We start from the raw sequence: 15,165 nt of genomic DNA, 5'->3' as shown, positions 1-15,165 counted from the left end.
TTCATGTTATTGTTGTTTATGATATTTCCGTAAACACGGTTTTACGAGTTTTATCCTCGTCAAGATTCAAAGTATTGCTGAAGCATTTCGCTCAAAAATATCAAAAAGAGTTTTGAATACAGTGAGAAACAATTATCCGATTCTTTAATAAATTTTCTGTTTCAGCAATTATGATTTTAAAATGATCTGCGCTATTGTAGATGTCGGTTTTATATCAAAACAACCCTATATATATTACAGTGATCTTGCTGAGCATTTTTTCCGCTCATACTTGCCTGTTTTTAAATTTAAGCTCCAGTGAGGATTAGCTAGCGATGTTTAGCCGCGTAATTCGAGGAAGCAAAGAAGAAGCTCTTGGAAGGTGGGTCCAGGGTTTGCGAACTAGTGTGAGTTCTATTGTATAAAGTTGTTTATATTATATTATATTATAATTGTGTTATTTTATAGTTGGGCCTAGTATACTTCTTTTCGAAGTTATACTAGCGGGTTAGTTTTGAATTGGAATTTATTGAAAAGAGTTTTAAAAGAAAGTGAAAAATTATTTATGGAATTTGGAATTCTTGTTTCTAGAACTGTAACCTTAAAAGATATTGGATTAGTTTGGGGTCATAAATGATAAATATCTCCCGCCGATATTTACATTTCGATTAAACAGGTTGATTTGGATTGAGGTTTCATAGTGACGATCAAATCCTCTGACCCCGGATTTAGGGGCGTTACATCACCCATCTCCTTGGAGATATTATCAACCATGTTTTCTTCTTTCTTCTTGTTGGGCTTCTTGGGCTTCTTGCATTCAGAAGACCTATGACCAACCTTATCACAGTTTTAGCACTTCCCTTGAAATTTCGACTTCGAAATCCCTCCCTTGGGTGCCAGTTTTGCCCCTTTACCAGAACTAGTCTTCTTGGGCTTGGAGCTTTGAGCATGCTCCACCATGTTTGCCTTCTCAGTGGCAACATTAACTTTCTTCTCGGATCCTCTGTTGTCTTTTTCAATACAAAGTCTAACAATAAGATCCTCCATAGACATCTCCTTTTGCTTGTGCTTAAGGTAGTTTTTGAAATCTTTCCATCCAGGTGGAAGCTTTTCAATAACAGCAGCGACTTGGAAAGACTCACTTATGACCATTCCCTCAGCATGAATGTCATGAATGATCACCTGCAGTTCCTGCACCTGACTGACCACAGTCTTAGAGTCTGTCATCTTATAATCAAGAAAGCGGACAACAATCCACTTCTTTGCCCCAGCGTCCTCAGTTTTATACTTACGGTCAAGTGACTCCAATAAGGCCTTAACTGTTGGCTTCGTGCTGTACACGTTATACAACGAGTCAGACAAACAATTTAGCACATAGTTCCGACAGATGTAGTCGGAGTGCTTCCAAGCATCAGCAGCATACACAGTCTGCACGTTACTGTCAGCAGTGAGCAACAGTGGTTCTTCCTTAAGGAAGCGATCTATATGCAACATGGTTAGATAAAAGTGCATCTTTTGTTGCCAACATTTGAAGTTCGTTCCGTTGAACTTCTCATGTTTTTCAGCGTGTGCCGCAGGCACAGTTGGCATAACAGGTGCAGCAGGTACCGCATGTGGGACAGATGGTACGTACGTCTGTACTACAGGTGTATGCACACCATTAGGTACCGCAGGTATAATCGGAGGAGTGAATCCTGCCGATATTTGCCCAAGAGGAACACTAAACTGTCCAATGACAGTGTGTCCCACAGGCACATGTCCCGAAGGCACACGTCCAACAGGTGTTTGACCCCCATCAGATCCTACGATCTGTGCGTTAGGGTTAATCGCCTGCTGGTATACCCCATCAGATCATGCGATATGTGCGTTGGGATCAGCCGTCACGTTTCCAGCGTTAATCACAGATTGGTTCTCCATCGATCTGTTACTTAACAAAACAAGCAGATACAGATGTATCAGTCACAGATGTATAAAATAATATTAGCTTTAAGATTGTTAACACAATCTGCGATTAATACATGCAATTAAAACAGTGTGTACGAATAACAGTGCGCGAGTATAACTGTGAAAAACAGAAAATAAACGAAAGATATAAGGATATGAGAGGGTTCTCGAGTCCAGTTGAAAGGAACTGTCTCCTTAAAGCTATTTCGCCTTTCACCGTATGTGCGAGCCGACAGCCTCCCAGGATAAAATGAGAAGACGGTGTCGTTATACAAACAGCACCTTCGGCGAGGCAGAACAGAGCTAAAAACTATCACCGAGCAGAGAGAGAATGATATGGTTTGTGTTTAGAGACGGCTGTGTGTGGTATCGTATGAGATGATTTACCCTAATCCCTATAACGATATTATATACAGACTCTGGATGACTTGTGCGTTACTCTTTACAATTAATTAAACGCGTTAATTAATTATCGATTAATAAATCAAATATGTAATTGAATCAAATTTATTATTTCGTCAAATCAAATTATAATAATTATCCGTATCAAAGCTGGAATAATTATTTGAGCCCAAGCCCAGGGGAAATAAAATTAGTCCGTGATTATTTGGGTCCATTTTCTGCTACATTCGTGTCCGCACGTCGCACGCGCGGGTAAGCCCGGAGGCTTCGCAAGCCTCGGATTACCCCTTGAAATCCCACAATTTACATCCCCCTTCGCGCGCACTAGGGCTGAACATTCGGTCGGTTCGGTCAGAAACCGAACCGCACCGAATTAACCGAAAACCGAAGTGATAATTTTTTCCTAACCGAACCGAACCAAACTTATGCACAAACCGAACCGAAAACCGAACCGAATTATTTTGGTTAATTCGGTTCGGTTTCTGAAAACCGAAATATTTAAAATTTTGTCAAAATAATTTAAAATGAAAATAAAAAATAATCCGAAATATTAAAAGAATACATATTATATTATATCATATATGTAAAAAATTGAACATACATACATTCCCCAATTGAAGATACATACAGTTTATTTTTTTTGTTTATATTTACTATATTATATTATATATATATAAATAAAATATAATTCAAAAATATATATATTTAGATTTCGGTTATTTCGGTTAAACCGAATTAATTTTTAGATTAACCGAACCGAACCAATATTATTTCGGTTAAAATCGAAAAATCGAATTAACCGAAATTTTTGAAAAAATTCAAACCAAACCGAAATTATACGATTCGGTTTTTCGGTTTCAGTTCGGTTTTGCTCACCCCTAGCGCGCACGTAAGAGATGGAGCAACAGCTTAGTAACACTCTAAGACACTACTAAAGTTACTAAAGTGTTATGCTATATAAGGTAATGGAAACCCCTTTTCCATTTCAATATGGGATACAAGTTTATTTACAATATTTCCACCTTCAAGTTACCAACTTTAGATGATCACATTTCATTCATCCCTTAACCATTTTGAGTATTTTAAAGTGCCTCGGAAAACTCTCACGGAGGAGAACATATACTCCAAGCGTCACCCACTCAAAAACAGCTCAAAATGACTTGACAATACGGGGCTCAATACCCACATTTTCCAACAAAACATTGTACCGTAATGATGAACCTATACATGGAATTGGTGTATGATACCGGAGAAAGCTAAAGTTAAACAGATTAAAACCTAGTCTTTATAGCATATTACGCACGGTAAAGTTCACTTATATTTTGAGTGCCAAGTGTTTTTTATTTTGATAGTTTATAGCATGATACCTTGTATTCCTTGTATTTTGAGTTTGCAGCTTAATAATGTGACTAATTTTTTCTTTGTTAGGACTAGTCAAGTTACAATCCAGTTCAGATATTATGATATGCATAGACGTAATCATCAACATAACATATAATTCTGCAGCACCATGAAAACACCGATTCTACTACACTACCATCTCTCATATGAAATTTAAAACCCATTTTTTGTAACAAAACATACATATTGGATCAAAATGCAAAGTCAGGGTCAACAACACTCATGCATATATAAATTCTAATCTTTAGTTGGCAACGTCAAAAGTTTACCATCATAGTATACATGCACAATCGGCTACGCTGGGAGCAAACAATTAAGAATTGAAAGCCTTCTCATATTCGAACCCACAATATTATGTTGAAACAACCCCATCTTTGCTACTCAAATTCATGTCAAAAAATTTCGGCATACAATACTAATTCAACCGGGGGCGTTGGCATTTGGCTTTGCTCAAAGCATATAAGAGATGACTCTTTACTCCGGGGCACTCGTCACTCTGGATCCACCACTGTACACTTTAACCATTTTGCCACATCAAAAACAAGTCACAATAAAGATAAAACACTAAAAATAAACGAGGAATCAAAATGTTGTATAAAATACACAAATGCAAGATCCATACTTGCATTCCTTAGTTCCACATAGTACACATTTTAGGTCAGATTAAAAATTCATAATAAAACTATATCCTAAATTCATAAACAGAGTGAACTCGACATTTATAAATTACTGATTTGGATATTAATTTGGAGCGAAATTTTTTTCCAAATTATATAAATGTACTAGACATATGCGGAATTAAAATACTATCAGTATAGTTTCGGAGTATACTATCTATAATAATCTTAACTATAAATATCTAAACCTATCTCACTATATTAAGATTATGTTAACAACCACTATTGTATTTCTCTTTCACCGTTTTGGTTTGTATAATAGTCATAAAAGAAGTTTAAGCAAACAACTCAACATCTTCTTGTAAAACAAAACTGAATATAGTGCAAACATTCGGAAATCTTTAGACAAACTTGTGACTTGTCATTGTGCGTCACTGTCTCCACCAATATGATCTTTAAGAATTTCTCTGAGATAGTCTAGCTGCTCAAATTCCCCACACAGTTCCTCCCACTGCAAAAAATTCAAACGAACATAACCGAAAGTTAAAGAACAAAAGTTATACGGATGTAACAGAAACAAACAAAGCGGGGATAGGAAACTAGGAAGTAGCTGCATATTCCAACTATACAATCTCCACTTGGGGAATGAAAACTATTCTGCACTTAAGCAGAGATTCATTTGACTTCTATTTGTTATACTTGTCACTAGTCAGTGTGCCATCGAAAAGATAAATTTGATAAACATTTCATATCAACAGAAATTGGAAACAATGTCTTATTAAAAAAGTTGTAGATCTTGAAAATAAGGAACCTACTTCAATATCCTGTCCAGAAGGTAGCATAACCTCCAAAGACCCATTGTAAACGATTTACTTTATGTTATAATTTATGAAACTTGCTGCAGATTGGATGAATGTCACCAAAAAAACTTTCCAATCACCAAAGGAAAAGGAAATGGGAAGATTAACAAATTCAAAATCATAACCCGAACTAATGTAAAATTATGAGGCACTTTCATGGCACCATGGTCGGAAGCTTGATTGGTAACAGTTATATTTGAGTTCAACAACGTGCTAATCTATAAAAGTGACCTTGTCTTTGAAATCTTTTAAAACAATTGAGTGACAATCTTAATGCCAGGTAAAATGCATCGACAACAAGTTGTCTATCTAAAGTCTCTCAAGATGGAATAACAGATAGCCAGTACTTGGCTGTTGGTCATATTCATGATAAAACAAGTCACAGATGCTTTAGTCTTTCTGAGAACTCTTGTCTTCTAGCTTGGAGATGATATGGGACAGCGAACTTATGTTAACATTAACCTCACATGGCCTAAGGTAAACCAACATTATCAATAACAAAAATTGGTTACTGAATACGGTAACTAGTGGTAGACATACTAACATATTGATATTATTACCTTATCCTTGTACAGGCCAATTAACTTTATTATAGTCAATTATGCCAAACTAAAGTATTTTTTTAGGAATTGCCAGAATAACAAATTAAGTAATTCATAATAAGATAAAATATACATAAACTTATAATCTTATAACTTTTACGAATGGTTTCAAGGCAGTCACAAGTTTAAATACATCCTAATCGCCATAAAATATGTGAGAAGCTACTTCAGTTATAAGGGCTTAAATCTCAAAGTAGTCACCGAACTCAATGTCATATATCAAAAAAAACCACTCTAATTATCGGGGACTCGTATACACCATTATAGTTGATAATAATGATGGCACCGTTAAAAGGTTTGTTGACTTGACAAAATAGCGATTGACTTTTAACGGGAGCAATAGCTGGCCAGGCCCGGAATACGTGGAAGGTTCCACAAAGCTAAGAATCAGATATTTTTTATTTTATTTCAAATCAAATCAAGTTCCTTTATCTTTAAATCAAAATATTTTATTTTTATTTTGTTTAAAATTTAAAATAATCTTAAACATTTTTTTGCATTTATGAATTAGTCATCAATTTTTTCTAAAAAGAACAATGATAAAAAAATCTGCTTTTTATATTTTTAAGAATCATACAGCAAATTACTTACAAGATAAAAAAAGAGGCAACATTTTATTAAAATAAAAATATAATTTTCTTTATTACAAAATCTTTGTGTTTCTTTTTAAATTTACAAAATATTCAAATTAGGCATGATTAAGATTTTTAATTTGGCACCTTTTAAGATCAATAATAATATTCTATATTTTGATATTATCTAACTTGGAGATCAATAAAAGTGTAAAAAAAGAAGCAGTATAATTTGTGTCTAAAAATGAAAATTAAAAAGTGACAGAAACATCAAGAACAACAAAAGAGAAAATTGTAAGATCGGAAGAACAAACGCATGATTGATACATCTAGATTGATTCTGCAAATCATTAACAACTACTTGAACAAAGAACCTCACACATATACTATCAACACACTATCATTGGTATTTGAAAATTCAAACAAAGAAACCCACTTCCCAGATTTTCTGAGTAGTCCGACGAAGAATCAAGGGAAAAGCCTTTTCATTTTTCCCATTCAAAACCTGTACTTGGGTGGTTTGTAGTTGTCGAATTAATAGAAGAATTCTAATTTAATTTTAATTCTGTGTTTTCAATTTTAGGGTTTATAATTTTAGAGAATTGGGGAGATTCTAATATATATATATATGTGTGTGTGTATAAGCATGTAGGCGTGCCTTAATTCATTTATTAATATTTTAGGTGAGCTTAGTTGTATTCCACGTAGCATTCTAACTCTTGTCACGTCTATTTATCCGTAAGTATCGTTAAAGTCAAAAAATTTCCGTCAAGTCAACTAGTCTAATTGACGGCGCTGTCATTACTGGTTATTATAATGGTGCAAATGAGTCCCCGATAATAAAAATGAGTTTTTTGATATATGCCTTTGAGTTGAGTGACTATTTTGAGATTTAAGCCCAGTTATAAGTGATAGAAGTTAAAAAAATTGTAAGGGTTTTATTGAGTTGAATCCGAAATTGACTCCTATATGGGTGGTTAAAAGAAGTCTGTGAAATCCAAAATACTAGGAAAATATAAGCTCTTTGACTAATGTTTCTTAAAAATATTTTTTTTAAAAAAAAATTACATGGAGGATGCTACTTCTTTAGAGAGCAGTTGCATTCTTTAACAACTCTGTACAAGTGAATCAGTATATATTTCTGGCTGTGAAGACAAGTGTTCGAGTACAAGAAGCACGAGTCACAAACTTTCATCCTAATAATAGATATATTTATATTGTTGAAGTTGACTTTGCTTTTTTTTTTTTTAATATATATAGTTTTTGTTCAGCATTAAAGATTGAAGGTCTCCGTAATTGGCAACTGATGATTTTAAACCATCACTTTGAAAGCTTGTAGGAACACTTCTCATAAATCTTCTTCTACATTGTGAAGAATCAACATCTTGATTTAATTTTGCACTATGAATTAAAGTTCACTTTATTTTGAGGTCAGTTGTCTTCCGTTTGAATGATCAAGTCTGAGAATAGTTACAAATTTACACCCCTTGTTAGATACAACATACTAAATATACAGAAGTGTAATAATTTAAATGTGTTTTTTCAAATTTCTTTCAACAGAAGGAAACTTTTTAGTAAAAATGAACTGTCACCATATTAAATATAATAATCGGAGGAGAGTTTATAATATTAAAATATTTAAAATAATTATTTTTAGAGAGAACAATTCTAAACACAAGCTATCATGTATCTATTTCTTATTAAAACAAACATGGTCTATTTTTAGTCATTACAAATAATTTTGAGAATTAGTCCTTTTCTTTTCATGAAAATGCAATGCCCAAATTTAGTCCTGAAAAACTAACAAATCCTGGGAAAAGGCTAAACAAGTATCAGTAGAAGCATGATTTTGACTGTTGGCATACTAACATAACTAGCATAATAACCGTGCGAGGCACGGGTCATTTTCTAGAATTTTTTTATGCATCAATTATAATGTTCTTAGTTGTTTTTTTATTTGTAAATGTTGTACAATATGTAATGTATATCAAATACAAGTTGATTGTTTATCGATATGTATTATTTTCATACAAGATATTACCAAATTACACAATATTTCTAATATAGCTCAGTAAGCAAAATATATATATTCTTATTTGTGTTGTATAATTTGTATTTAATGAATCAATATAAACAGGATAGTCAGCGTACGTTTAAAATGAAACGATTAAAATTAATCTGTAGAATGTCGTTGGTATGTTTACAAAGAAAAAGTTAAAAATTAACATATATGCTGAATACAGAGTTGACCAAAAATTTTAAATTTTATTTAAATAAACTATATGTACTGGTCTATATTATTACTGAGTTCACTACTAACTTACAATCAACTTACTCAATTTAAAAAGATAAAAAATGCATAACTGATGTCAGAATGACTTGCAATTATAATATACATTAATGTAAAATTTACACTACTATTAATATAAAAGTTGATTTTAATGAAAAATGTTAGTTTTTGAAATTCAACGTATGTATGTACGGAAAAATGTTAGTTTTTTATTTACACTACAGTTAACAAAGTAAGATTAAGTTGTATGTGTGTGTGTCAGCATGTAAATTATCGTATCTTACATTTCTTAGTAAATTACGATGGTTTCAATTATTTATATGTTAAATATCTGATTTATGTACATGTATAATCATTATTAACATCTAGTAAGACAATTGATTACTTAAATAACATGCATCTATAATTATTCAAAAATTAAAATTATGTAATAAATAAATTGCGATAATTTATATATGGTATTCACATTATGACTAACAAACAATCCATTTCTATTTTTACGCAACCGATTATCAATCATGGTTGTAACATAAAAATAAATTATATATTGTAAAGACTTATTATTGATATTCGTGATTTTTTTTCAAGATTTCGAAGGAAAAAATTTAATTATATCGTTATTTAAATCGCTTTTAAATTTCTTTCACTACGACTCTAATATTTCTTCATATAATAATCTGATGACATTGTATACTATTCTCCTAAAATTAAATATATTTCAATAAGATAGAGTTTTATAAATATCAGTTGAACTGGATAATTCTTTCAAATTATTGAACAATATATATTTTCTTTAAATAGTATAAAATGCATTGAATCAAATGCTAAAATATAGTATAGATATAACTTTTATTTGAATAATTCAAAATATTAAAATAATTTAAAATATTTGTACAATATTATCTTGATCAATGAATATTACTTATCTAAAAGAATTCTTTTTAAAAAGCTAGTTTTTTAAAGTGAAAAATGAAAAATAAAATCGATTTAATATATCATCGTAGTTTTAACAGATCTCGTGAGATCTGATATCAAATTTCAAATATTTTTAAAATCGGGACATGTCCCAAAAACAATGATGCGCTACCAATGAATTTGTAATTTTAATACAAATAATCAATTGCCTTGATCTATAAAGACCTCAAACACATTAATTTATATTAACATAAGATATTAAAAAAATTCACATTATTGGTAAGATATTTTCGCCGAGCTTTTAATTTAAATTTACTAAACGTAGAGTGTGACAATGTTTTTCGAGTATTTTTTGAATAATGGGTCAAGTTCTGATTTCAAATTCGAAATAAACTAAAATGAATTGACTCATTGTAATTCGAACCTATCTAAATATGTAATACCAATATAGATTATTTATATATACGCGATTCTATTTTCAATATTTTCTTTAAAAATTATATATGTACATTTTATTTATTTTTCATCATAAAAAATATGTTAAAAATATATGAGATATATTTTCAAACTAAAAAATAATTAATAAATAAGATAATAATCCATTTAGGTACCATGCCTAACTTTATATCAGGAATTCAATTTTTTAAAATTAACTGTACAAATATTTAAGTAACTATTTTTTTTGCGGAATTCAAGGAACTATCTTTAAAGTTAAATAAAATATTAATTTAGCACACTTACATATTATGTGTATGATAAAAAGCGCATGTGACAATATGGTATAGTGGTATGAGATTGTATAGGTGAATGAAATATCTCAAGTTCGATTCCCACAAACCACATGTTTTATATAAATATTAAAAATAGGGGTAATTTAGTCTTTTCAATGAGACTTTTTAATCTCACGAATTTTATTCCCTTGTTCTCCTATTATATATAGAAGAGATGAGGCTTTTTGGCAGCAGTTTATCGTTCACAGTTCACGCCAAATCGCCAATTAATTACTCCATCTTTGACCAAGAAATGGCTTTCCCATGTGCTTTAACACAGTAGCAAAAATCATGCAAATAAAAAGACACGAACCTCTCTTTCAAACACACTTTTTTCAACTTCACAACAGAAATAAATTATAACCTACGACACATCAACTTTTATAATAACTTTTCCTCGACAAAGATCTGCTCTAAGCAAAAGCCTCGCATATTTCTTTGGGTCAGAGTTGAACTCTATTTATACTATAAGGACCATTTTGTATTTACCTAGTAGAGCTAAGCATTATCTAGCTCAAAAATGCATTGCATCCAGTTCTGTTTGAGTTCATTTGGACTTCCAAACAGACATCAGAGAATCAGTTCTTGAAAGTAGTGACTTGGTAACTTGGGTAAAAAGCTTGTCGTAACAAAGTCATTTTACCTTTAAGACATGAATATAAAACTATGCAAGTAAGAGATTTAGAAACTTACTTCATTGTGAGACACAGATACTAGCTTCCAACCAGCAGCGGTAATATAACGGCGCTTTAACATTGTATGCCCCAACGGAACTCCTGCAGGGATGTATAATAAACATTGAAGCAAACTTAGAGGATACAAGCAAACTTAAAAAGCAGACACAGACAGTAATAAACACCGACGACCAAAGACTACTTTGACACCCACCAGAATTTCTGGAGAAATGAGTCGGCCCATCAATTTCAAGAACAACCTTTTGATCAACTAAGACTGCATCCAAGCTGTATCCATCCACAACATATTCTTTGGTCCAATCAAGGCCGGTGCTTATCAAAAGGCGACCTACCTCCTTCTGGAATGAGGAGTTCATTTTCTGATTAAATCTCTTCGTTCTTCCGGCACGGACAATTTTCTCTTCAAGATCACTCCTGAGAGCCAGCTGAAGTTGTGGGTATTCAACCTTCAGGCATTGGTTAACAAGATAGGCCTGGGAAGCAAACATAATATCCTCCCTATACTGCTCTGAAATCTGTTGCTCCTCAAAGTAACTCAAAGTTTTCCACACATGAGAAAAGAAACTGTGTTCCATTTGCCCAAAAACAGCGTAAGACCAAGATATGTTGCCAAGCTGGTCTCTGTTAAAACTGAGAACTGGATGGTCTACAACTCCCTCAAGATTAGTGTCTGTACTTCTTGCTTCAATGCAATGAACTTTTTCTTCACCTAAGGAGCATTTAAATTGATCCAGATCTTTAAAGACATCATCAAGTGATTCTAGTACAGCATCCACCGGTTCGTACAAAGAAGCAAAAGCCCACAAAAGCTGGGCAAGTTCTTGTGCTTGGAAAGTGTGAATAATGCTTGAAGCTCTTTTTTCTAACACCGCAAATAGCTCTGGAGCAGAATGCTGCATAGAAGCAAAAGCACCAGCTATATTTGCAACATTCTGTGAATTAAACTCAGCAACTTTGGTTATTGCAACCTCAGCTACTCTGTCCATCTCTGACAAATAAAGAAGCTCACCTCCAATCTTAGACAACGCCCATGCAATATTTGAGATACCTTGAGCCGAGCAATCAGGCAGGGCCATCATTGCAGTACCCACAAGCATAGACATCTCTCTTTGACGGGCAAACGCCAGCCTATGTGTCCTCATCATTGATACTTTCTCCATGTTCTTTGCAATTCGGTGAAGTGCAGTGGCAATGTTCAATGGAGAGAGAGGTGAAGGACTCAATCCTTTCCCTACAGCTATAATCATCTCCGAAGTAACCTCTAATACTTCTTCCGCAGTTTGTGCATCCACTATTGCTCTATTTAAATTAATCTCTTTCCTACGATCAGAAGGCCCTGCGAACTGAGAAAGCCTTTGAACAAAAATCTCCATCGTCTTCTCTCTCTTTTCTGCAAACATCCCGCCAGCAAGCATACTCACAGCATTTCTAAGTTCATTGGCATCTTGAAGTGTATTTAAATCAACCAATCCCATATCGTCCTCCTCCGACTCAATATCTGAATCATCGTCTACCTTAAGCACCTTATCACCCTTCTTCTTGTTCACCACTGACTTCTTCTTCTTTTTCTTGTTCTTTCTACGATTAACAATATTTTCCAATTTACGTGTCAATCCTCTAGCTTCAATGGACTTAACCGCAACCTTCCTCGCCCTCACACACCAATCCATATTATCCGTATCCTGAAGCAATTTCGATTCTTTCTGCTCTTTTCTTCTCTTCGGGGGCAAAAATCCCAACGGATCAAGATCACCAATAAATTCCGCTTCCCAATCCATATCATCATCATCAACTTCTTTATCATCGTCCTCTCGAACATTCTTAACATCACTAATATCCGTCGTTCCTACATTAACAGACAAACATTTCTTCCGAAATCCTAGCTCAACTTTCCTACCACACAAATCAAACCTCAAGTTCTTGAACCGAGACCTACTACAATATTTATGTGTACTAATACTTGTAACCGAATGATTCGAATACACGGAATCTAAACACAAGGGAGCTGGAGGAAATGTATGTAACATTATTGACTCCATTTTCTTTCTTTTAACAATTCAATCCCAACTGTGAAAATCGAAACTATCATAAACCTTGAAACAACTAATAGTGACTTACATGATACATATGAGTTTGCACATAAAAAGGGTCAGTCTTTAACTATCAAGAATTAAATTTTATGATAAAACTGAGGTGGGAATAAAAAATAACTGGCAATAGCTGCAGAAAAGCTGATTTTTTTTATACGGGGTTTAATTGAATGATGAATGATGATATATAATGGAATCTTTAACAATACAAACAAGAAAATATATATTGTGGGTTGAAATTACCAGAAGCTATTCACAAGAAGCTTTAATCTTTTCTTCTCAGGCTGCACCAGGGTGATTCTGTTTATTTTTACCAGATAAGATACCTACACACCACTGTTTGCTTCTCTCTTTTGTGTTTTTTTATAATAATTTTTGATGAGTTTGCAGCGGAAAAAAGGGCCCAAGTGTCACTATTTGGGGTCAAATGGTCCACAATGTCATTTTTCTAACATTTGGCCCCAGATGTCACTCTATAACATAGCCTCGTGTGCGGTTATAAAAAACATAAAAACGTAATCTCACGTTTTTTATTTAAACCCGTCCCAATAATCTTCTCCCTTAAACTCTACTTTACTCAATATTCTGTGCACGATTAATATAATATAATAATTAATATACTACGATTACTATAATATATATAATATATAATACTATCATACGATTACAGTAATCTTCACCGGAGCTGCTGTCCTTCCACGATTCACCGGAATTGATGTCCTCTGTTCATCCGATTCTCCCATCTCAATTCATCTTAGTTTCTATAATTTTCATGAATTTTAATGTATGTTTTCCCTCCAATATTTTTTATTAATTATTTTTTCATGTTGTAGTTGATGTGATTATGTATTTTGTAGTTGTTGTGGTTATGTGTTTAAAATTAGGTTAGTTTTATGTATATTATATATATTGCTCACCATGTGTTTGTCAAAATGCTTAGTATTTTAGTATTGTTTGTCAAAGTTTAGCATACATAACAACTTTCATCAGCACACATTTGCGAATATACATAAGTAATTCAGCTATGATTTATCTGATTTAGGAGGAAGAAGAAACCAAATATATATTATATGCTTTACAGTTTATTAAATCCACATCTATTACTCTTGCTCGACTCCATTAATTTCCTTTTGTTGTGTGCTGATAAAAGGTCAACTTATTTGCCACTGAAGTCACATGAATGTTTACTTTTGTAATTATGTGCGTGTTTATTTTTACAGTAGTTTACGAATAATACAAGTTGGGATATGACTATTCAGGGAAACGGATAAATTTAGCCAGATAATTAGCAGTCCCTAAAATTATCAGTCCCTGTTATATAATTAGTTTTGCTAATTCATAGAGTACGGATCCTTTATCCGGCTAATTTTATATATCAGAGACTCTTACACTAATTATATAATAGGGATTATTTTTTCATGTTGTAGTTGATGTGATTATGTATTTTGTAGTTGTTGTGGTTATGTGTTTAAAATTAGGTTAGTTTTATGTATATTATATATATTGCTCACCATGTGTTTGTCAAAATGCTTAGTATTTTAGTATTGTTTGTCAAAGTTTAGCATACATAACAACTTTCATCAGCACACATTTGCGAATATACATAAGTAATTCAGCTATGATTTATCTGATTTAGGAGGAAGAAGAAACCAAATATATATTATATGCTTTACAGTTTATTAAATCCACATCTATTACTCTTGCTCGACTCCATTAATTTCCTTTTGTTGTGTGCTGATAAAAGGTCAACTTATTTGCCACTGAAGTCACATGAATGTTTACTTTTGTAATTATGTGCGTGTTTATTTTTACAGTAGTTTACGAATAATACAAGTTGGGATATGACTATTCAGGGAAACGGATAAATTTAGCCAGATAATTAGCAGTCCCTAAAATTATCAGTCCCTGTTATATAATTAGCAGTCCCTATTATATAATTAGTGTAAGAGTCTCTGATATATAAAATTAGCCGGATAAAGGATCCGTACTCTATGAATTAGCAAAACTTGGAATCCACTTGTGCCAAAA

The 15,165-nt window shown here is 32.7% G+C and overlaps 1 protein-coding gene across 3 annotated transcripts; it reads right to left on the bottom strand.

Annotated features, from left to right (window-relative positions):
* Positions 1–3,873: 3,873 nt before the first annotated feature.
* On the bottom strand, positions 3,874–13,509 carry LOC141677762 (RAP domain-containing protein, chloroplastic). Of its 3 annotated transcripts, XM_074483822.1 has the most exons (5): positions 13,381–13,509; positions 11,241–13,114; positions 11,046–11,128; positions 4,755–4,854; positions 3,874–4,241 (listed from the first exon to the last, which is right to left on the bottom strand). In XM_074483822.1, the coding sequence occupies exons 2-4, from the start codon at positions 13,084–13,086 to the stop codon at positions 4,765–4,767; spliced, it is 2,019 nt and encodes a 672-aa protein (XP_074339923.1). In that variant the 5' UTR covers positions 13,087–13,114; positions 13,381–13,509; the 3' UTR covers positions 3,874–4,241; positions 4,755–4,764. The 3 variants fall into 3 exon arrangements, with proteins under 3 accessions (XP_074339923.1, XP_074339922.1, XP_074339924.1); XM_074483821.1 differs by lacking the exon at positions 3,874–4,241 and having other exon boundaries at positions 4,431–4,854; XM_074483823.1 differs by lacking the exon at positions 3,874–4,241 and having other exon boundaries at positions 4,431–4,854; positions 11,241–12,940; positions 13,381–13,489.
* Between the last annotated feature and the right edge of the window lie 1,656 nt (positions 13,510–15,165).

The sequence above is a fragment of the Apium graveolens genome, chromosome 8 (genome assembly GCF_009905375.1).
Source record: "Apium graveolens cultivar Ventura chromosome 8, ASM990537v1, whole genome shotgun sequence".
NCBI classification, from domain to species: Eukaryota; Viridiplantae; Streptophyta; class Magnoliopsida; order Apiales; family Apiaceae; genus Apium; species Apium graveolens.
The sequence above is the reverse complement of the archived record's forward strand: the minus strand, read 5'-3'. Positions and strand labels throughout refer to the sequence as shown.

What these genes read in the sequence shown, in the direction of transcription:
- LOC141677762 (XM_074483822.1), bottom strand. Translation starts at nt 13,086, where the DNA reads ATGGAGTCAATAATGTTACATACATTTCCTCCAGCTCCCTTGTGTTTA. An exon ending in TCATTTCTCCAGAAATTCTG is followed by an intron (nt 11,129 to 11,240) that starts GTGGGTGTCAAA and finishes ACATCCCTGCAG; the next exon opens with GAGTTCCGTTGGGGCATACA. An exon ending in TATCTGTGTCTCACAATGAA is followed by an intron (nt 4,855 to 11,045) that starts GTAAGTTTCTAA and finishes AATTTTTTGCAG; the next exon opens with TGGGAGGAACTGTGTGGGGA.